The sequence below is a fragment of the Pelodiscus sinensis genome, chromosome 13 (assembly GCF_049634645.1).
Source record: "Pelodiscus sinensis isolate JC-2024 chromosome 13, ASM4963464v1, whole genome shotgun sequence".
Taxonomy (NCBI): domain Eukaryota; kingdom Metazoa; phylum Chordata; order Testudines; family Trionychidae; genus Pelodiscus; species Pelodiscus sinensis.
Genome location: NC_134723.1, coordinates 44,052,115 through 44,076,022, shown reverse-complemented (window position 1 = coordinate 44,076,022; position 23,908 = coordinate 44,052,115). Strand labels below are relative to the sequence as shown.

The 23,908-nt window shown below is 45.3% G+C and overlaps 1 protein-coding gene across 1 annotated transcript in view; it reads left to right on the top strand.

The window, feature by feature from the left end:
- The window catches only part of IL1RAPL2 (interleukin 1 receptor accessory protein like 2), a 672,443-nt gene that overhangs the window by 18,944 nt on the left and 629,591 nt on the right, over window positions 1-23,908 (top strand). Inside the window, exon 2 of the mRNA XM_006127932.4 lies at window positions 5,027-5,127. Coding sequence (XP_006127994.2) covers window positions 5,046-5,127 — 82 coding nt within the window. The 5' untranslated portion in view covers window positions 5,027-5,045. The remainder of the gene's footprint in view (window positions 1-5,026; window positions 5,128-23,908) is intronic.

Here is a 23,908-nt window from a genome sequence, read left to right as displayed (position 1 = left end):
TTGACAGATCCCCCTCTAGACTGCCGCCTTTTGCCAACAAAGTGCTGAGTCTGCGAAACGCGGCGGCCATTTTTATGCAAATTAGGTGTGGGATATTTAAATCCCCGCCTCATTTGCAATGTCGACCTGCCTAATCTGCATCCCTCTGCTGACAGAAGGATGCAGTCTAGACCTACCTCCAGTCCCCTGCTGTCTGCCTTTCTCTAGGGTTTGCAGCCCAGCCAGGCCGGATTGTGGTTTTCACCCCTCCCGCCAGGATACTTGGGGCCGCTCTTGGGCACTTTTGCTACCTGACGGCGAGAAACAGCATCTGTTGCTGCCCAAATTGAAGGCTCCGCTGCAGTTTGACGAAAACGTCCCAAATTGTGTCAGAACCTAAATGCAAATGTAGCCTGAGCCATTCAGTCACAGGGGTGCTGGAATAATTTGCATAGCAGGGCTGTGGTGAGCTACTGAATCACATTCGAAACCCTGCACGTGATGGACACCTCTTCAAGCCAATGGGTGCTGCAGCAGCCCCCTCGTTCCAACCCTCGTTCCAGCCCCCTCGTTCCAACTCGTTCAATCATTTTCCCTTTTTTCTCAAGAGATGCTGGCAGGAAGCTTCCTCCCTTGTGGAGCTTCTCTCAAACTTTCCCTTCCTTCTGTTCCTGCCAACAGGTGTGATTAGTGCTCTCCTTTCTCCCTAGAGCAGTGGTGGGCAGCCTGCATCCCGAGAGCCACGTGCGGCCCATCGAGGTTCTATGTATGGCCTGCGAGATGTTTTGTTTCCTGTTGCGCATGCACAGAGTTGCCAGATTCTGCTGGTTTTTGTCCACATGGGCATTTTTCCTACCAGTATTACAGAAGTGACACATGCTTATGGCCAGGATATGTCTTTAATGGTCTAGAAAACTTGACCTGTGAGGGAAGACTGAAAAAATTGGCCTTGTTTAGTCTGGAAAAGAGAAGACGGAGAGAGGGTATGATAGTGGTTTTCAAGTATCTAAAAGGATGTCACAAGGAGGAGGGCAAGTAGAAACACTGATTTGTCGAGCCCTGGCAACAGGTATTTCTAACTGCACAAGGATGTTCAGTGCTGTCAAATATTGCTGATTCTGCCACCACATTCTCAAAAGTGCTACTTTCCTTGTTGAACCTGATCAGATTTGTTTTGGCCCAATCCTCCAATTTGTCTAGGTCATTCTGGACTCTATCTCTGCCCTCCAACATATCTACCTCCCCCCTAGTTTAGTGTCATCCACAAACTTGCTGAGGGTGCAACCCATCCCCTCATCCAGGTCATTCATAAAGGGTGTGTCTAGACTACCTAGTTTTGTCGACAAAAGTGGACTTTTGTTGACAAAACTATACCAGCGTCTACACTACCGCTGAGTTCTGTCGACATAACGTCGACAGAACTCAGCAGTTTTGTCGACGCTGGTATACCTCATTTTACGAGGCATAACACCTTCTGTCAACAGAACTCTGTCGACAGAAGGTGTTATTGCCTGTAACACTGCGTCCAGACAACAGAGTTCTGTCGACAAAGCAGCTTGCTTTGTCGACAGAACTCAATGTGTCTGGATGCTCTTTGTCGACGGAAGTTTTGTCGACAGATTCCGTTGACAAAACGCGGTAGTCTAGACGTACCCAAAGATGTTGAACAAAACTGGCCCTAGAACCGATCCTTGGGGCACTCTGCTTGAAACCGACCAACCAACCAACCAGACATTGAGCCGTTGATCGCTACCCATTGGGCCCGACAGCCTAGCCAGCTTTCTGTCCACCTTGCAGTCCAATCCATACTTCTTCATGTTGCTCTCTTCACCTTCCATAGCCTCAACAGCAGATAGTCCCAAAATCAGTTTCTTTCCCACTGACACGCCATCCGACTTTGCATAAGTCATTTGATCATTTCAGTGTTCATTCTTACCCTTTGTTTTGTGTCTTCATGGCTATGATTACAGTATGATTGAGGGGAGTTAAGTATGAAACTTTGCTCAGGAGCCCTGGGCAATTGTGAACTATCTGGAGGTAGAGATGACCTCGTACATATTTGTTCAATATTTAGCTCAAATAGTTGCTGATTTCAGTTGGGGCCATTAAGCATCATCATGATACAAATAAATAGTGATGCAAAGAATTCAAGAAACTTCTTAGGTGGGATCCTCTTAAGCACAAACAATATTTTCTATAGCTTCCTTTTCAGTTTTCAAGTTTGGAGTTTTAAATATATTTTTTTAAATACCTGCAGGTTTGCATGGCGTGGGGGTAAACTTTATTTCTCTTCTCAATGGTTCTTCCACAATAAGATGAACATTGTGGGAGCTATAAATCCAACCACCAGCTAAAGTACTTTGCCCGCCCACCTTGTTTCTCAGTGTTCTAGGTCTCCTGAAACATCTTAGAACATAGGAATGGCCGTACTGGTCAGATTGAGGGTCCATCTAGCCTGGTGTCCTTCATTGCAACTGGCAGGGGATGACCAACCACGGCGAAATCCACTTGCCAGCCCCGCACCACGCATGCGCCAGACCCGCATTGAGCATGCACGCGCTGCCTGTGAACGAGGCGACTGGCTGAAATCTACTCGCCATGGGCGAGTAGATACACCGATTTGTCGAGCCCTGGCAACGGGTATTTCTAACTGCACAAGGATGTTCGGTGCTGTTGAATATTGCTGATTCTGCCACCACATTCTCAAAAGTGCTACTTTCCAATAGTGGGATTAAAAGGAATGGCCTATGTTTACCCCCCCCAATGGGGGAGAGGGATAGCTCAGTGGTTTGAGCATTGGCCTGCTAAACCCAGGGTTGTGAGTTCAATCCTTGCTGAGGCCATTTAGGGATTTGGGGCAAAAATTCATCAGGGATGGTACTTGGTCCTGCTGTGAAGGCAGGGGACTGGACTTGATGACCTTGCAAGGTCCCTTCCAGTTCTAGGAGATAGGCAGTCTCCATTATAAAAAATAGACTTTCAGTGTCTTTGGGTAGACAGACTGATTAAAACAACTTCAACAGTAGTTGAAATCATGGCCTCGCTGAAGCGAATGGTGAAATCCTGTTCCTACTGAAGTCAATGGGAATTTTGCCAACTGTCTCTAGCATGAATAATATATTAGTAAGTAGAATTTGCTTTGGTTTTTATAGTCTATTTGCTGCAGCGTAGTTAGTATAGTCAGTGTGAAACAAGGACCTGAGAGCTCCCTACCTCTGCTGTAATATCTGAAGAGTGCAAAGCGGAGAAAGCAATTTGCAAAGCTACACTTGAAAGTCATTCGAGCATAACATCATCATTGCAATTATCCATCAAAAGATTTGTTCAATTACATTTTTAAAAAATGTCTCGTCAAGATGGCGCGCCTTGTCTCAGGATTGGGTACTCCGAGGAGAGGTTAAGGAAAAATACTAAATTCTTTCATTAACCGTTGTGGGACAGCCTTCTCATCTCATGATTCATCCCCTAGCCTTTTGGTTCTCTAACATTCTAACCCTGGGGAATCAATAAGCATAAAGTGCTCAAGGGAATGTGGAATTTGGGGGAAAGAAGACATGCATATTTAGAGCGATAGTACTCTAGAGAATGGGGTGAGGGGGAGGAAGAGTCTTAAAATGAAGTGGTACTTGAAATAATAGAATAGCAGCATAATTGCCATCATACAAGAGATTATACATGGTCCCTTGCACTTTCTTCATGCCACAGTTAGGCTGGTAGTGGAATTAAGAGGGGGAAAAGATGTAATGTGCTAAACTCAAATTAAAATATGATTTCCAGAGAATCACAGGCAGTATATACCCTTTTGACATCTTCAAATTAAAAAAAAATTCAGATCTGCATGCAGGAATTCACAGGTCTCCTAATTACAGATGCTTGTGAAGGGACAGGGACAATCCAGTTGAATGCATTATTTTTACGTGTGCACTTCAATATTGATTCCCTTTGCCTTTGGTTTGATAGACATTTCACAGCAGCAGTTCTTTAAAAGCAGTAATATGTGATACAATCTGCATTTACATGTTGAGTACTCTTGTAATGTCTATAAATTTGCTAATATGATGATCTAATGTGTGTGCGTGTGTGTGTGTGTGTGTGTGGCTGAGAATAAAGGGCCTGATCAAAAACCTGTTGAAGTCCATGCAGGTCTTTTGATAATGTTATGTCTGTCTTGGGTCCTGATTCACATTTCCCTTTAAGCATGTGAATCCGTGGAACTACTGCTTAAAGCTAGTAGCATGTTTAAGAGCTCTTGCTGGTTTAGAATTTAATGTAGCTATTTGTTATGCATGCATAAGAGACTGAATTCTGCTCCCTTGTATATTTGCAACCCCACTTCCTTGAGCGTTGAGTGAATTTTATTTATTAAAGTGGAATTTGGCTCAGTAACTTTATAAATTAAACCTGCAACTTTTGATTTCTCTCCTTTCTAAAATAGGCAATCTAAAGCTGACAGCTGAATTCACGGGGAAGACTAATTTTATTTCTCTAATAAGAACCCTGAGAATTGCATTCATTGACTTCTGAATTTCATTCACTCGTCTTTAGTTCATTTAATAGGTGAAATCTCGGATATAGTATTCATTGCAGCAGCTCTTGCTACGTTACCAGTGAGGAAATAAGGTTTCTAAGAGAAATTATGCAAAAAGCTGCTCTTACATCTTGCCATGTAATATGAGAGATCAAAGTATTTTAAAAGATACCTTCTCTTTGTAGGAGACAACTCTTGCTTTGGCCATTAAAATCTCCTGAGTAGGACAGACACAAATTAATATAATAGGTACTAGTTCGGATAAATAGTTTAGCAGTTTCTAAATGAGAAAAAAACTTTTTAAGTGTCATTTTAAAGACTTTTATCTGATACTCAGATAAATGATTCATTTCAAAATATCATTTCTCTAGGTCACATCATGCTCCCCTCTACCCATTTAGAAGCCACTGTATTAAGCCACTGTCCCAAAATGGCTCTCTGAGAAAAGTTCATCTTCAGCTATTGCTTTGTTGTAGTGAAGAGCTGAGATTCAGAGTGCATGCTATGTTTGTCTTTCAGCTGTCAACGAAAGTAAAAGATGAAGCCTCCCATTCTCTTGGTTCTTGTGACCTGTACAGTATTCAGCACAAATCTGAAGTTGGTCTCAAAGAGAAATTCCGGTAAGTCTCACAAAAATTTAATTCTTATTTTGTGTGGAACAAAGTATGGCTTTGGTGATGGCATCCTAGACCCGTTGGCCATCCCGTTTTCATTCTGCATGCATGATCCTTGCTGATCAATTACTTGAGAAGGGTTATATCCAGTGCAAGCTGCCTGCTACATGTGCAGAGGGCTAAATTGTGTGGTTTACCATCTTTGGAATTTCTATAAGTGTATTCTTTGTGCAGTGACGTTAAGTCTAAAATGACTGACCACAACAAATGCTGGTATGTCTGTCTAAGGAGTCTCTTAGGGTGTGTTTTGCTCTTTATTTAAAGGGTCTGATTCTCAATTACACTAACGGACTCACATGTCCTTGTGAGAATCTAAAAGGATCTTAAAGTCAATATAAATTTACATTCAGGCTTTTTTACGCCACGGGAGGCATAAAGATGCCTATATGCAAATAAGAATTGGGCCTAAACACTATTAAATGTATTTTTTAAAAGTATCTTGTCTTAGCTCTAGGCCAGCTATCCTATAGATAGAAAGAAGAGACCATCTAACGTAAAGAATTGGCACTGGCACCAAAAGTAACTTCTTGTCCAATGGGTTATTTTTACCCAGTGTTAGGAGAGTCGGTTCAGCTCACGTCTTTTTCTCAAGCTCTGGCCTCGACAGGGATTCATGTCTAAGGATGAAGAGCAGGGTTAGGCCTCAAGATCTTGCCTATAGTTGTGACTTTCCTGAGATCATAGTAGTAAGCAGATATGGGATACAATAGAGATTGTTGAATGTGTAGTACTTTTTTGGTTGATTGTGTCTAAGCTACTCTTCTGTGGTAATTGTGTGCCATGTGTATGGGCTTAGAGGGCTCTTAGGGTATGTCTACACGGCAGGGCTACATCTGAAATAAGCTACGCAACTTGAGCTACGTCAGTTGTGTAGCTCATATCGAAATAGCTTATTTCAGCTTTTGGCTCTGTCTGTACAGCAGTAAGTCTGAGAGAGAGCACACTTCCCATAACTTCCCTTAATCCTCATAAAATGTGGGTTGCAGGAGTTGGAGACAGAAGTCCTCCTGCGGGAAGTAATTTCGGCATTATGTCAAAATTACTGTGTGTGTATAGACATGGGCAATGTTATTTTGGAATAACGTTAGTTACTCTGAAATAATGTTGCGGTGTTAGACATACCCTTAATGAGCAGTCTTCCTTTGGTCTTTCAGCTAAGGTACTTAGCCATACAGTCACGTGTGAAAATAAATGACATGGCTGGAGGCTGTTGACTTTCAGTTCAGTAACTACATTTCCCCACGAGAAAGTCACATTGTGTTTCTCACGATGGACTCTCCCACAAATAAAATGTAACCCTTCCGAATAGTAACACTGAGCCGATAGCCTTGAATCGTGAGCACATCAGGGGCCAGATCTCACTTTCCTCAGGCCAGCACTCTGCCAAAGTCAGGTGACTGGGATTTGGCCATAATGAGGAGCTTGATGTGGAGTCTCCTGAAAACAGTGGAAGCCTTTCTAGCCAATACTTTGGCCTGGCCCAAAGCTCATGGGGTAGTGTAACAATGCTCCGGGTAGTATAACAATGCTTCAGGTAGTGATGAATTTCACTACTGCTTGTCGTCTTTTAGGGAATGTCTACATGGCACGCTTATTTTGAAATGAGCTATTCTGGAAGAAATACTCCAAAATAGAGTATTTTGAAATAGCAGCATTGGAGCATCCACTCTACTGCTATTCCAGAATAGCTATTTTGGAAGAGACATTATTCCTCATGGAATGAGGTTACAGAAGTCAGAATAATCCATCTGTTATTTTTTAATTTATTTTGAAATAACGGGATTGCTGTGTAGACACTCGCATTGTTATCCAAAATAACTGTGCTGTGTAAACACATCCTTAGACAGTCAATAGGGGTTGGAGGTGTTACTTCAACCCAGTCACTGTCCAACATTAAACTCCATCAAACAAGGTTTTGAGTTTTGGCATACAGAAACCTCTGCCTCTTAGCACCGGGGCAAACGTCATTCAGTGTCCTTTTAATGTTGTATTAAAGGTGATGGGAAAACAAGCATTTGAAGTGTGACCTATTACGGAAGGCTTTCATTTGGAACAACATCTCCTGTTACCTTTCCCTTTAGCTGGCGAGCGTCTTTCGAGGCAAAAACACGTTTGTGACTGTCTTGGATGGTCTCCAGGATAGTAATCATTTCCCTTCTGGGGAAAAGAGAAGATAGGTTAGAGCTATTGCTGCTCTTAAAGTCCAAACCTGTTTCATTCTTGGTGGTGGGGATTCAGCTGGAGTGTATAGAAATGGCAGTTTTATCTGGGGTGTCTCTCGCTGTCCAGATCAGGATGTTGCAGTCCTGGGTTCCCAAGAGACAGGGGTGCCAACTATGATGGTGAAGCTTGCTCCTGTAGCCAATTTTTCTTCCGAAAATTAAAGTCTTTCTTTTAGGATGGCAAAAGGCAGAATAGCTAATTCCCTCATTATTTTGTCCACTCATTAGGCCTAGTTTCTGACACGCCAGTTTTGGTTCATAAATTTCCAGTCCCCCATTTTCTTGTTTACAGTAATTCCTCATTTAACACTATAGATGCGTTTCTGAAATGTTCGTGCTAAGCAAAAACGTGCTATGCGGGGTCAATTTTCCCATTAAAAATAATAGAAAAGGTGGGGATTGTGTTTCAGGTGGTGGCGGCAAAGTCAATTTTTTGTTGGTGCTAGGTCATCAATGACAACATTGGCTATCTAGCAACACAGGATAACTAGCAACACAAGTTGCTGTGGTTTGTTAAAACACGAAGATAAACACATGAGTGAGCGGAGGAGCACTGTGATCACGTGTATTCATCCGCTCATGCATATTACCACTGTTTTCACCAACTTATACCGCCACGTGAAGTAGTCCGCCACTTGATTATTTTCGTGTTATTTCGGGGATAGTCGTGTTATTCGAAAAACGTTTCCTAAAAAAAAATCGTGCTATTGCAAAAACGTGTTAAGTGGTCACATGTTAAACGTGTAATTAGTGTACTGAGCATGCTATTAATGCAGTGCTTGAATGATATTAGTAGGCCTCTTTGTGTGGACTAAATATGTCTACCTCCCTTTTTCCATCAACATTTGTTGCTGTTATGGGTTATTCACTTGCTGTGACCTTTTATAGCTGAGTTCACAATTTGGGTAAATTAATAGGCAGCGACCACACACCACCACCACCGTCTGGCCTTAGCATGAGGGAGTCTTGTTTGTGCCTGTGGATCAGCTCCATGAAACTATCCGTCTCTGTCAGTACAGGCACTGTCTTCCAGGCCTTTGCTTTCTCTCTCCAGGTTAGTGATAAGCACACGCCAACTCTGGAGTTGTCCACTGAACACTCACCGAGGTACCAGGCCTGCTGTTCTCAAAGGAACAATACCCCACTGCATACTAGTTACCCCTTAGAACTCAGCGCTCCTGAATGCACAGCGCTAAAATGTGTTCTTGTTTTCCCTATCAATATATTATCAGAGGACAGAGATTCAAGTGGACGTGAAGAAGAATATCGGTCAGAAATAAAATCAACTCCTTTGTTGGAGACTGCACTTAACTAATGAGGCCGTCCCCTATCTCCTACGAGGAAGCTCCCTTAAAGTTCTTTCCCCAGTGTGTCTGAGTCTCCTTATGGTTAGATCAAGCCCCCTGCCAGGTTGTCCTTGCAGACGAAAGGAAGACTGAGGGATTCATCTGTACCTCAGATCTTGTTTCAAAAGTTCATTGTGTTATTCTTAAACGGGACAAGTCTTGCTGTTGGTTTTCTCTCACTGAGGACTTCACAATCCTTCATTAGCATTCGTCTCCCATCAGTGAGTGGAGACCTGTTGTGGCCCTTATACAATACTTAATTTACATGTAAATGGACATCCATTTCTTGGCTGAAAGAAAACCTGATTGTCAACTTTGCTGTTGGCCAGTCCCCAGACTAGAGATGGACCATAAGAACGCTATTTGCTGTGCGAATATGTAAAACTTCTTACACAATAGCCATATGTGTGTTTTGCAAAGATAGCGATGGACAATATGACACGGGCTTTTATTTGAGACCTCTTCTGGCAGTCTTTGGTGATCTAGAAATATTAGAATAACAGGTTTCTTGTAACCCTTCTGTCCTCTGCCTCTTGATTGCTTGACTAATTTGCCCTTCCTCAAAGACCTGCTGAGGAACAAAGCAGGACAAAGGGTGAGCTGGAGCCATATTGCTTTTGGGTCGTTTATTGGTACCGATTCTTAAGGGTAAGGTGATACTCACACCCACACATCACATTCATGTTGGCAGTTTGGAGGCAGGCTGCAAGTGCGGTGTAGATTGCTTTTGATTTCGCAGGTGGCTGGAGTGCTGGCCTGGCGTCAGCTTCCTGGAGACTCGGCCATGAGGTTCCCTGGGAGATCTCTTCAGATCTGCGGGAGGCTTTGCTTTCTCTGGGCCAGTCCCAGGCTTCTGCTGTGTTGCTACATCTTGTTCGAGAGTGAGAGATTTTTTTTCCTGGCAGCTTCATTTGCCTTACAAACCCTAAACTGCCTTTGACTGGGTATTCCTCATTCATATTTCACACTCATTCCATAGGCTATATGCATAATCATAAGCATACATTAAGCAACATGGTTTCTAGGCAAAGTCTGGCCTTACGGCTTTGATGTAACAACAAACCTAACCATACATTGCATTGCTTGACGTACCAAAGAATAATAAAGAACTAAGAGAGCTAGAGTTAAGGAAAGGAGAAAAGCACAGGGGTATTATGTTCAGCCAACTAGACTCCAATGGTGAGAGAGGGGAAGGGGGATTGTGACCAGCTGGCTGGAGGCTGCACTGACTGTCACGTGTCCTGTCCAAATACATTGCATGGAGGAAAGAACTTAAAAAGGCTGCTATTCTTATTGTTTATATTACAGTAGTGCCAACCAATGCTACTCCTGGACCACTGTGCTCAGTGCTGTAAAAAAAACAGAGCAAAAAGGTGACAATCCAAGGATAAGACAAGGGATAACTAGGATTCTCTGTTTCTCTGGTAACGTGACAGGCAGTAGTCTCTGCAGACAAAGAGCCTACCTATTGTCCAGTTAAATGGTTTAAGAATTTAGATTCTCTTGCCTAAATACGTTTGACTGAATCACTACTGCAATGGTCTAAAAGTTCTCAGGATGAGTTCTGATGCCCCCACTTCCTCCCAAGACTTAAATTCCCACAGCACTTAACTTTAAAGTGTCTTTTTTGTTTGTTTCACTTGGTGGTGGCAGCAGCTACCTCCCAAGATCAGGAGATCTGTGACCTTGGGGAGCTTTTAAGCAGAAGCCAGTAGAGGCAAGGTATTTAAGGTCTCTTGCGGGCCCCCACCTTCTGCACTCCAAGTGCCAGAGTGGGGAACGGCCTTGACCATACGTGAAAGCGAAGGCCAAACTTTTGGAAAGTTGAGCGTATTTGCAGACCGCATCAAGGGGCTTGATTTCCAGAAAGCGAGTGCTTAACGTTTTCTGAAAAGGCCCTTTTGAGGAGGTCTCAAGCTGGGCACCCGACGTCATTATAACGTTTGGAATGTAGATCCAGGAATTTATGCCGTCTTAGCCGAAGTTGGCCTTTGGCACTTTGCGAAGCCCCTGGCCGCTGGCTCCACCCAGTTTAGAGGATCAAACAGTGCCAAGGGAAACCTCAGCTTTCACTGGCATGTTGTATACAATTGAACTTCTTATTTTTTGTGAAAAGAGCAACGTTAGCAAGGTCATCTGATCCCTGTGGATGAAAATGTGTCACTTGCTCTTTTCCTAAAGATCACCGGTGATCCACAGCCTCTCTCAGCCACCCGGGGCTCTGCATTCCCAGCCGTGGTACCACATGATTTCTGCTGTCATCAAGGCTTAAGACTGGTGGCCCGTTTGCAGAGAATTGATCACAGCGTCTATTTCGCTTGTTTCCCTGCTGCCTCCCAGTTCAGCATCTATCAGTTTGAAACAATGAGGAGGCGCTTGTAGCACCATGTCATCAGTTAATCCTCCAAGGGCCACCAGCAAGTAATCTGTGGCGCACCAGTAGTCCATGCCCCTTATTAAGGGAAAGTCTGCCATGATTATCGCTCCTCTAGAGAGAGAGAAGCATTAGCACTAGCCAGGTGATTGCTGGCAACATGGAAACGTTCTGTTTAGCAGCGGAGAGGAATGGAGACACGTGTGAAAAAGATGACGCCACAACCAACTGCGAAATTCGTGGAAGGTTTGGCTGCCTTTTGTCTCGTGGGGCTGAAACGCTGAACGTTGCTGCAAGTTGGAGCCTGTTTCACTATTGCCCTTGGTTAAAACCAACTCATGATGAAAACAATTTGAACTGATTTAGAAATGGACGCTTAGCCCCTTCCCAAAAGAAACACCATGGTAGGAAGTGGATAAGAGAAAGTGAACCCAAATCATTCCAGGGTGCAGTGAAACAGATTTTAGGGGGAATCCGAGAAAAATGTGGAATAGAAATGTGTATTAATTTCTGAGTTATGAGTCCAGGCACTCTCCTTTCCTTGTCTTGTGGCAGATGTGTAATGTCAGCTGTTGGCATTAGGCAGACCTCCATGCTTCAGAAAGGTGGTGGTTCTAGAATAAAGCGCTATTGGGTATCATGACACTTGACAGTTGAATGTATTGACAAAGAAAAGGGCCTTTCCTTTGGGGAGCTTACAAATTCAAGGCCTGATGAAGTCCCACTTGACTTAATATCTTAAACCCCAAAAGGACCATTATCTTCTGCATCCAGCCTGGTGTCTAGTTCCAGTTTCTAGCCACCAGATCTTGTTGTGCCTTTGTCTTTTAGATGAGCCTCAGATCAGCCTTCTGGCCTCAAAGTACTGAAACCTGTGAGGCGTTTCGCTGTCACAAGTGGGTCTTTCCACATGCTGGAAGTTGGGCCCGCTCCCCTCAGTCCCTTGCTCAAATAGGGCCTCCAGGCCCAAGAGGGTCCAATATGATAAAAGTGAAGGATTCGGTGGCCCTGTTTAGTAGGATAATGAGGAGCGGCACCTGGGGACAAATCGGGTTTGGGGAGCTTTTGGAAGGGGTGGAAGAAGAGGCCTTTGAAATCTCCCAAGGCCTGTGAGAACCACCGGGGCACTCGGGCTGGGATATATGGGAGGCGGGCGCAGACACCACACGGCCTTGTAAGTAACCCTTTGAAAAGTGAACTGAATAAGGCAACAAAAGGGATGTCCCATGGCCGAGAATCCAGAGGGGGGGTCTGCTGGGCAGCTGTGAAGATGAGATGGTCCATTTTCTAGGGCACAGTGGATACTTCTGGCTCAATTTCTAATGATTTTGGCAACAATGTCCATGGAGCCAGCACATGTGCAGGGCTGGTTTAAAAGCTGGTTCCCCACATGTACTGGCTTCTGCCTGCCCCCCTCACCCTCCACACTGCTGCCTCTCTGTCAGAGGCTGCAGCACGGGGTGGGTGAGGACCACCAGCTCCTGCTTCCCCCTTTGCTGCCTCTGGTATAGAGGCAGCAAGGGGTGGGGGGAAATGCGAGTAGTCAATGGGATCAACCAATAAGCCCAGGCTTATCGATTAATCCTGTAACCATCTACACATTGACATCCCTACCATGGATATGTAAAGGCTGATTTTTTTCTTACCTCTGATAACATTTAAATCCACTTGTGATGATGTGTTCTGTTTCTAATTTATATGGAGTGCACACATCATATTCTCAATCCTTAGTGTCAATATAAATGCCTTCTGGACCTTCCTAACAATGCACCAACTATAAAAACAAACCAGCATCTTGCCTCTTCACTGGAGTTATTCATGTTGCATTGTGTATGCTATCAACTTTGTTCAAACCATCGCTTTCTTTTGAGCAGCCCTTGTGTAAGTAGTTGATTTAATATTTTACTCACATCTATTGAATAATTGAGTTGCCCCACAGTAGCATTTTGTGTATGAGTGAATAGACAGAGCTGAAGAAAGGCGAAACATTTATTTAAAAGTATAGGCTTCTCCCTGAGTTCACCCGACCCCTTCTCTGTAGGAGCGGGCCAATGCTAGAGGGATGAATCTTGCTCCAGGGACTACTTATCTCAGTAGGATTTGGCCTGTTTGTTCATAAGTAACTCTGGTCTAAAATTGACTTGCTAGTGGAAAACAAATTTCAACCGTCAAGGCATGAACTAAGCTGAACTTCACCAGCCATGTAGTCTTACTGAGGGGTGACTCTCATCCTTTTACCTGTTAAAAATCCCCTCTTGCAAACATGTACCAATCACAGATGCAATTTGGACCTCACTGAAGTGACTAAACAACCAGAAGTCCTGTGGCACTTTATAGACCAAGGGTATGTCTACACTAGCCCCCTAGATCGATCTAGGGAGGCTAATGAGGGCGACCGAAATTGCAAATCAAGCCCGGGATTTAAATATCCTGCGCTTGATTTGCATGTTCCTGGCCGGTCGCCATTTTAGACATTGACTAGCCCGAAGTAACTGCCCGCGTCTACACGTGGCAGTGAAACGAGATTCTGATTTAAAGCCCCTAAATCAAATTAGCTGGTAAACTTCATTGCAGGAGGAATACCAGCTAATTCGAGTTAGGGCTTTAAATTGGAATCCAGTTTCACTGCCACGTGTAGATGCAGGAAGTTACTTCGGGCTAGTCAATTTCTAAAATGGCAACCGGCTGGGAACATGCAGATCAAGCGCGGAATATTTAAATCCCGGGCTTGAATTTCAATTTCGGTTGCCCTCATTAGCCTCCCTTGATCAGTCTAGGGGGCTAGTGTAGACATACCCTAACAGATTTATTGGAGCATAAGCTTTTGTGGGCAAAGTTCCACTGTATCAGATGCGTCTTTGCCCATGAAAGCTTATGCTCCAATACATCTGTTAGTCTATAAGGTGCCACAGGACGTCTTGTTGTTTATGCAGATTCAGAAAAACACCGCTACCCCTCTGATTCTTGACTGAAGTGAATGGGAGTTTTGGCAACTGACTTCAGTGAGGCCAGCTCTTTTCTCTTTGTGCTTGTAGCAATTATTCACCGTAGTTTAGCTAAACAGAGGACTGGATCCTGCTACTTTTACTGAGGTGAGTAAGTAGTGTTTGGCCAAGTAGCTGCATTGTCTGAATTGTAATTTGAAAGTCAGGACAATGCTTATGACTAGGGGGCCTGAATTTAATTCTCTAATGTAAGCTCTACAGGGCTGGCATCCTTTTCCTTTATGTATGGAAAATATTAAGATGCTCATACTACTGGATAAATGTTTACATCAGAGCTGTTCTTCAAAGAAGCAAGAGAATCGGGGTTTACAGAAGGCCACAAGTTTAAAATCTGCCTCTGGCTTCCGGTATAACCTGAATTGTACGAGGCCACGTTTTCAAAAGTTTTTGAGATGAATAGTGCCAAGGTTTAGGGATGTGTTGAGCAGCTGCTACTGAGGCTACGTCTAGACTGTAAGCCTCTTTCGAAAGCAGTACTTTCGAAAAAGCAAGCTGCTTTTTCGAAAAAGAACACCCAAGCAGTCTGGATGCTCTCTTTCGAAAAAGCCCTGTTTGCATTTAAGAACGCCTTTTTTCAAAAGAGCACTTTTGAAAAAAGGCATTCTTCCTTGTGAAATGAGGAGTACTGCCGTCGAAAGAAAAGCCGCATTCTTTTGATTTAATTTCGAAAGAACGTGGCTGTAGTCTAGATGCAGGTGAAGGTTTTTCGAAAAAAGGCTCCTTTTTTTTTGAAAAAACCCTGCAGTCTAGACACAGCCCGAGATAGGAATCAGCTGGTTTTCCTTGGTCATTCGAACTAGGTTTTAGGACCTAGTTATAGTAGCTGGAGAGAGATTCATAGAATCATAGAACACTAGGTGTGTCGCAAGGAGGAGGGGGAAAAATTGTTCTCCTTGGCCTCTGAGAATAGGACAAGAAGCAATGGGCTTAAATTGCAGAAAGGGAGGTTTACGTTGGACATGAGGAAAAACTTTCTAACTGTCAGTGTGGTTAAACACTGAACAAATTTCCTGGCAGGATTGTGGACGCTCGATCGCTGGAGATATTTAAGAGCAGGTCAGACAGACAGCTGCCAGGATGATCGTAGTGGGTGCTTGGTCTTGCCATGAGGGCAGGGGACGGGACTTGATGTCTCGAGGTCCCTTCCAGTTCTATGATTCAGTGGATCCGTCCAACCAATAACTCGTTAAAAAGCTCTAGGTACTGCCATTATGAACTAAATTAATGCTGGCCTTGTATTTCTGTCCTCTGAATTTAAAAATATAGTTTCTGTTTATGGCCGTGAAAAATCACGCTTCCCATTCAAAGTGCACTGCAATGAAGAAATTTGATTAAAAAAGTTGTAAGCAACAGATGCCTGCAATTGCTGTCTTAGATGCTCCCTTGTCTTACATGGAGTCTGTAATGAAATCTGATATTGACTACCGCTTAAAAACAATAAGCAGTAACATTTGGGAGAAGGGTTGAGAAGTAGTGAGTGAAACGACCGAGAGATTGTGATAAGAGGGAGAAATATGATGTTTTAGGTTTTTTTCCTCAGTAGTTGAAGTAAGTTCTTCGAAGTAAGTATCGTAAAGTTTAAGCTCTTGTTGCAACTCTGCGGGAGGGCTGGGTCCAATATTTTCAAGTTATTGATGGTGACAAAGGGAAGAGATTCTTTTAATACGTATGGGCAAGGGCCAGTATATAGACATGCCTAGTATGCTCTAAGTTAATATTTACTAAAGTAGACATGATTGCCTGTCTATGAGCTGAAAGCTAAATTGATCCGCGTAGTCAGGTCACCCTTAGTGGAGTATGTTTAGCATTTTATTCTCTCACCCTTTCAAAACCAATCAATTCCTCCCTATAAGGAGCAGGATTTAGTACTTGTAGTCGGCTGACAGGAAGGCGCATAGTGCACCGGCGATAGGCCAGAGTGGAATTTGGGGACAGATTTGTATTTTATTTCATTTTTCCAGGCCGTGGCTGATCTGCCATTCGATTATTAGTGGGAGTGCTACCTGTGAGTAGAGGGGGAACGTGGCATGTGTATTTTGCTGTTACTCCTAAATACAAGAAACAAAACCTTTGGGAGCCTGGGGCAGTGGTCTCCACCCTCTGTAAGCACGAGATCGTTATTTGAATTTACGTCAATCCAGGATCTACCTCAGACTCCAATCCCACCTTGTCCTACCTTCTTCCCCACCCCTTCTTTGAGGCCAGGCCGTACTTTGCCCCTTCTCCAAGGCTCTGCCTTGCTCTCTCTGTGGAGATGCAGTACAGGGGCGAGAGGAGGGGGTACCCTGACATGTGTGGCCGCCTTTCCTGTCTCCCCACCTTGCAGAGCAAACAGGAGGCTCCTGGATAAGGGGAGCTCCAAGACACAGGGAAGGAGCAACGCGGCTGTGCGGGGGAAGGGCAGTTGAAGTGCTGGTACTTGACACCCTCCCAGCCAAACCAGTCAGGATCCCCTGTTAGCGACACCAAGATCTACCAGTAGATCCGGATCTATTAGTTGGTGAGCACGGCACTACGGTGATGGACATGAAGCATGTGGTGTCTTCACTCTAAACAAAATCCCTTTAGGGTTTAGCTAGGGAACGGAATACCACAGCTTGCTCCTTCAGGCCTGGTGTCCTCCCAACCCTTCCATGAACATCTCTCTTAATGTCTCACCCCACCAAGGCCGTTGTCTTGATCCTCCAGTGATGCGCTCTGTGGAGGGAGGGGAGGAACGGAGCCTGTTGGGCAAGGATGTTCCCGTCGGACTAGCTGCGTCCTACATTGCTTAGATGTTCTCCTACAGTGTTATACATTTTCATGTGACCTTGAGTGCGTGACTGAGGGTAGGTCTGTGCACCAGGAGCTGTGCATAGCTCTTTCAAGTAGACTAAGCTTGAACCCAGCTAGCAGGTAACAACAGCAGTGAAGACTGAGTGCGTAAGTACTCAACTTGTTAGTCTACTCTGAAGCTCCATGTTCTTTTCACTGCTATTGCTAACTAAGCTAGCTTGGGCAAGCAAGCCCATGCACAAACTTTGCTGTGTAGACTTATCTTGAGGAAGTATTGAGGAGTCTGAAAGTATTGAGGAGTCTAGAGACGTGGATTGGCATGTAGAAGCTTCTGTCTTCAATCTCTAGGCATTAGTTACCCCAAGTATCAAATGTAATAACGGAGTGAAACCTTTTATTAAGTTTAGTAAACCACCTGACCTGGGAAGCTAGCCCAAGCAGGGGCCTGACATGACCAAAATGAGGAGCCATTTTCACCTGAATGATGCTGCTAATCCAAGATTCACCAACTCGTTATCCAACATGACTTGCAACTCCAAGCAAATGATGCAGGTCTTCGTAACAGGATTGAGTTCTTCGTTCCTGAGTATCAGTAGTGAAAAATGTGGATTTGGCACAGTGCTTTTATTCTAAACCACCAGACAAAAATGAATTATACTCAGATTTTGCCTGTGGCTGGGGCAGATCAATTTTTCGGCCTCAGATGATTCCGTACACTTTTTTTTAAAGGAAGTCATTGACAAGTATATTATGGAAAGGCAAATATTTTGTGTATTCAATTTTTGCAAATACAATGCTTGGCATAGAGAGTGTGACTTGTATCTCATTTCTGCCCTCTTTATTTTATTATTGTTATTTATTAATGCGGAGTGGTCTTATATCACTTTAAGCTTTTACAGAAGAAATGTGTGTGTGTGTTTTGAAGGGAGTCTAAAGTGACTTCCCCATAGTCATCTAGCAAACCAGTTGCAGGCTGGTGAGAAGAATCCAGATCTCCAGAGTTGCAGTCCAGTCTAACCACTGGACATACTGCTCCCCATGTAAGGATTTCCATGTTGTAGATATCTCAGAGGGAAGTTCTGAGGCTCAGTTAGGGAGTGTGTGGAAAGTGCTTTGAACTCCTCAGGTGCAGGTGTTTATAAAAGTAAAAGGGACAGCAATTGCTATATTATGAAAAAACAGATCATAGGTCAGTTTGGGACAAGGAGACTGGTTGTGATGTGTGCGCCATTCCATAGTAGTTGGCCTTTGCTGTGTATGTCCCCAAGTCTGTCCTGATACATGAAACAACAGTGTCACTTAAACCTATTTTGGAATTAAAGAAGTGACTTGAAAGAGGAATGTTGTTTGTGGGGTTTTTTTTCTTCTAGAAGGCATTGAAAAAATGCATTTGATTTACCTGAGTGACTGACAACTGCTCCTTAAGAGCCACTTGGGTCTCTTGGGCAAATACATTTCTAAACAATGTCCGACTTACCCTAGAGATCTTGGCTGTTTTCCTGTGCTCTCTGGGAAATGTCCGTTGTTTTCATAGACGGCAACAACTCCGCTTGAGCCTTTCCAGGCTGCTGAATAATTGATTTATTTTATGTTTGAAAAAACAAACAAAAAACTCCAACCCCCTTTTTTCCTCCTTTCCCCAAATGATAGTATGCCACTAGTCTTGAATGGTTGCTTCAGTATTTGTGCAAGTATGTGTTTGTGTTCTTTTTAATGGCATATTAATCCTTTGCCCCGTTGTTCAAATATATGTAGTCGGAGTTCAGGTGCCTTTTGTAAAATATACGTTGGAAATGTGCCATTGTCTTCAGTTGGGACAACGCTACCCTGTTTGCTTTGAGTATGCTCCTGTGTATAGGACACTATGCTTGGTGTCGGCGGGGGGCAATGGATTTGCCAGCCCCCTGCACGAGGAACGGGGTGGCTGACTCTGGGCCTCTGGAAGAGGTGGGGCTGGGGGCTAGTCTTCTCCAGGCAGCTTTCAATGCCACCTGACACGGGTCGTGAGGGGCTCTGCTGGCAGTTAAAGAGCCCAGGGCTCCAGACGCTCCTCCTGCCATGGGAACAGAGGCGTCTGGGAGCCCCAGGCCCTTATGAATTGCTGGGTCCTGGGGCAGTTGCCCCTTTGCCTCTCCTGTTGGCGGGTCTGTGTGTGTGTGTGTGTGTGTGTCTCTAGATCTAGCTCCGCCACTGATCTACTGTATGACCTTGGGCAAGTCACTTCCCCTCTTTGTGCTGCTTTTCCTTCCCACCCTCTGCTGCTGTGTCTATTTAGTCTGTGAGCTGTGTGTTACGTACCCAGGACCTGGAAATTCTGGGTGGGGCCCCTGGATTACAATAATACATTGCAGCTTGTATAAATAATTACTCCTCTCACAGGTCTTCTGTCAAACCTCTAATGAGCTGATTTCTCTTCTTTTGCTATGTTCAGGCACCTTTGTGTCTCTAGACTTCGGACAGATCTGGATAGGTCAGGAAGCATCCGAATAACGTACGGCTATTTTTACAGTGTCTCCTGTCCAGCAGGAAACGTTAATATCTACTCCTCCTCTGACTCCCCCAAGGACCTCGTGACACTTCATGCCCATGTATACAAAGCTAAGGAGGCTTTGGATGTGAGTCAGAGAAGCACCTGAAAATAGAGCTAGAAACCAGGAGGAGAGCTGCTAATAACACTGGGGATCTGAGACCTGCATTCAGTGGGACACCTCTATTTGCAGGCAAGTCAAGGGACTACCCTGAGAACTGCTTAGGCTGGGATTGTTGGCGGTGTTGAAGCAGCGTTTTGGATGATTTTCCCCTTCCCCCCAATATAGATCCACAGGATGGTGATTCAAGATGACTGTCTCCTCCACACAAAAAGAGCATAACACTGTAAATAATAGGTTGCACAATCTGCTCTCTCCTGCTCGGCATTCCCGGCAAATGTTAAGCACGTTGCTGACTTGGAGAAGCAGAGAGAAACCCGAATGTGGCCACCTGGGTTGCCAGGCTTCTGGGAATCATGGGCCTCCATAAACATGGTATAAACAAACACAACCCAATTATTGAAAGAGGGACCCTCTCAAAGCCCCCATTTAAATCCACTGTAGATTTGAGAGCCTCTGTGTGTCTCTGTCTGTTCAAGAACTCCTCCTAAACACTGAGAGCTAGCACCACTGAATTTAGGATGCAGCTTCCTCTGATCATGCCAATGAGATGGGGTCTCATAAAACCATACAGAAAAGAGACCGACAGAGTCACCAGGCGAGGGAAAGGGGCTGGCTGGGGGAGAGGTCCTTCTGGGACTGCCCGGACCCCGAGCCTCTCACCTCCAGGCACCTCTTAGGTGAGCAATGCTGAGTAACGCTTCTAATAAGCTTAGAAATGAGCTGTTCCACCTATGGGCACACAGGAAGAGCCGAATTGTTGGAGGCTCCCTTAGTCCTAGGGGGACTTGCGATCTGGTGTGAACTGGTCTGGCTGCTGGAAAAGGGTATGTGGAGTGCCCGAAAGGAGAATCCAGGGAACTGCAGACCAGGCAGCCTCACGTCAGTGCTTGGAAAGGTCACGGCGCAGGTCCTCAAAGAATCCATTTTGAAACACTTGGAGAGGAAGGTGATAGGGACAGTCATGGATACACCAAGGACATGTTGTGCCTGACTAGGGATGTACGGGGGTAACCGGTTACCTGGGAAGCATTGCCTTACATCTTACCGGAGTGGGGGGGTAACCAGTGCCTGGCCAGAGTAGTCCCCTGTCCGCGGCATGGTGCGGCAGGCATTGGCTGGGGTCACGGGGGACTGGTCCAGCCTGGGCAGGCCCACTGTACTGTGCCATGGGTAGGGGAACTGCTCCATTGCCCCCCCCCCCCCCCCCCCGCCTGTGGCACAATGTGGCGGGCCAGATCACTGGCTGAACATATAGTTTAACTGGTTAACATTCTAAATGGGATTTTACATCCCTATGCCTGACCAAACTAATGGCGGCCTTTGACGAGAACTGACTCGGTGGCCATGGGAAAGGCGGTGGATATGATTAGGGTTGCCAGGTGTTCGGTTTTGAACTGGACAGTCCGGTATTTTAGCTTTCTGTCCGGGAAACAAATTGAGAAAATACTGGACATAGAAATGTCTGGTACTTTCTAATGAAGTTGATTGTTATGAGTATCAGTGCGTGGTTGTGTACTGCGTGAGCGTGTCTGCCAGCCAGGCAGTATGCAGCTACAAGTAGAGAGGAGGGGGGCAGGGACTGTGGCGGGATGGAATCCCCAGGGCCAGACTCATCCGTGCGCCCCGCCGGGACTGTGCGTGGAATGGGCAGCACCGTGGGATCTGCATGCACCCGGGCTGGGCCAGTCCCGTTCCCTGCTGTCCGGTTCCCACTCGGCCAGCCCCGCTTGCCCTGACCCCCTCCCAGCCAGCCCTGCTCCCTGCCAGCCAGTTCCCCCCTCATCCTGCTCTCCCTTCCACAGCCAGCCCCGCTCCCCAGCTGCCGGTTTCTGCCTGGCCACCCTGCTTCCCCCAACCCCCTCCCAGCCAGCCCTGCTTCCCCCCTGGCCATCTCTGCTCCCCCCAACCTCCTCCCAGCCAGCCCCACTCCCCTCCTGGCTGGTCCCCCCTTCCCGTTCTGAGATCACACGTGTCCGGTACTTTTTTGAAACCCATCTGGTAAGCCTAGGTACGATATAGCTTGACTTTAGCAAAGGGTTTGATTTAGTTTCCCACAGCGTTCTTGCCAATGAGTGAAAGTAGCATGGCTTGGCGGAATGGACTAGAAGGTGGACAATAAGCTGGCTGGATCGTTGGGTTCAACGGCTAGTGATCAGTGACCCATTGGGCTGTATGAAGAGGGCTGTATGCATTGCCAGCAGATCCAGGGAAATGATCGTTCCCCTCTGTTCAGCGTGAGGGAGGCCACATCTAGGCTATTTCTACACTCGCGGCTTCTTGCGCAAGTAATATGCAAATGAGGCGAAGCGTGGAATATCACCGAGCCTCATTTGCATACCTAATGAGCCACCATTTTTTTCAGAAGAGGCTCTTGCTCAAGAAGGAGCATCTACACTGCCCCTTCTTGTGCAAGAAAAACTCTTGTGCGCAATGCCGTTACACCTATTGCTGAGAGAATGTAGCAGTGGGGATTTGCCAAAACTTGTCCATCCAGGATGCAATATTGCCACCAGAACAAAATATTAGCAGAAATCCTGTGTCGGTAAGGGAGAGTTTTAGAGAAACCGATTTTAAGGAGCGCTGGGGAGGTGGTCTTGAGCAAAGATCTGTCTAGGAAGTGGGTGCAAACATCTGGAACAATCCTTAATCCATCTGTTGCTGAACATGCTGGGAGAGGGTTCAATGTAAGAGGTCTATATAATACAGGGATGAGCAAATACTGGCCCATGTGCCAGATCGGGTCCAGCAGGATTAGTCGCTGGCAGGCCCCTGGCGCTAAATTTACCTGCAACTCCGCAGGTATCGGTGTTCATGGCTCATGTCGGTCGCAGATCACCGTCCCTGGCCAATGGGAGTGTCAGGAAGTCGCGCAAAGCAGGACACCACTTCCTGCCACTTCCATTGGCCAGAAACAGCAATCCATAGCCAATGAGAACTGCAATCCCTGATATCAGGGGAGGCGCAGGTAAATATAGTGGCGGCGGCAGCAGGGACTAACCCTGATGGGCGGTCGCCTTTTCATTGCCAACCCTCGATATAATAGAATGTTTCATCATGTTTATCGGTGCTAGTTTATGAGGCTTACACACCACTGCCTACTTTCTCCAGTGGCTGGATTGTCCATGCAGTCAGTCTTACGACACACACTATACCTGGAAAAATCCAGATCTCTTTGAATGGTTTTGTTGTGCACCTGAAGGTTGTGCATTCTCATCAATGTAATTACTCAGATAATTTTGTTCTCACGCTGTGCTTTACTACTGTGCTACTGTGCTTTCCATCAGGGAGCTTTAAAAGATCATTTTGATCTTACATTTTTTTTGATTGTTAGGAAAATATTTTTAGAGGCAGTAGAATTTTTTTTTTTTATGAACTAATAGCCCTTTAAGGAGCTACTTTGAAAACCGCATTGATCTCGTAAGGAGTCACATCGTAGTGGAATCGGAGTTTAGTGGACTCAGAGATCCAAGGCAAAGTTCTTTAGCTAAGATGCTATCCATTGCTGGTGGTGGTGAGGGTCAAATTTTCCAAGGCAACCCTCTCGTTGTGGGAAAGATCTATGCAAGCAATTTCTGTCTTACTGTCATGTTGCGAGAATGCTATCGTTTACATATCCAACCCGTGTTATGCAGGCAGTTTTGTGTGCAGATTGACGGGAAGTCATCTTAAAAGTACTGCTGGATCTTCCAACCTATGTGGCCTTTGGGGAAAGGTGCTACTGATAGTGGGACGAGTCTTCCTCTATGGAACTGGGAAACAGGTTGTCTACTCTTTCCTTCTGCTCCATCCCGTTGCCCCTGCTACTGCTACTTACCAGTGCTTGCCTCCTTCCTAGAGAAGAAAACTCTTATATGTTGCCCTAGCAATTTAGTGGTGAAACTTTCTGTTCCATTTGGCCTTGGTGAGAGACTCCTAAATCCCTTAGACTTCACGGCGATTTCTTGTCTGCAAAACTGAATCCCAGCCTGGATCACACCACAATCCCCTGTTCCTCCACCTTTTTTGTTTAGGGTGAGACTTTCATTAGCGTCACCCATAGCCTTTTAAATAGGTTACTAGCACTAACCCGGCCAAGGCTATGTTTATATTTACATGGAAGTTCAAATTAAGATATGCAGCTCCCAGCTACCTTAACTGCATAGTTGGAGTTAACGTACCTTAATTTGAATTTTAGTGCCATCTACACAGCGGGAGGTCAATGGAAGCAAACATTCCCATTGAGTTCCCTTACTTCTCACAATTCAAGGAGTACCAGGGTTGATTGGGGTTGAATGCCCTCAGCGTTCGATTTAGCAGGTCTTTGCTAGGCCAGCTAAATTGCACACCGGATAATTGACCTCCATTGCACTGATCT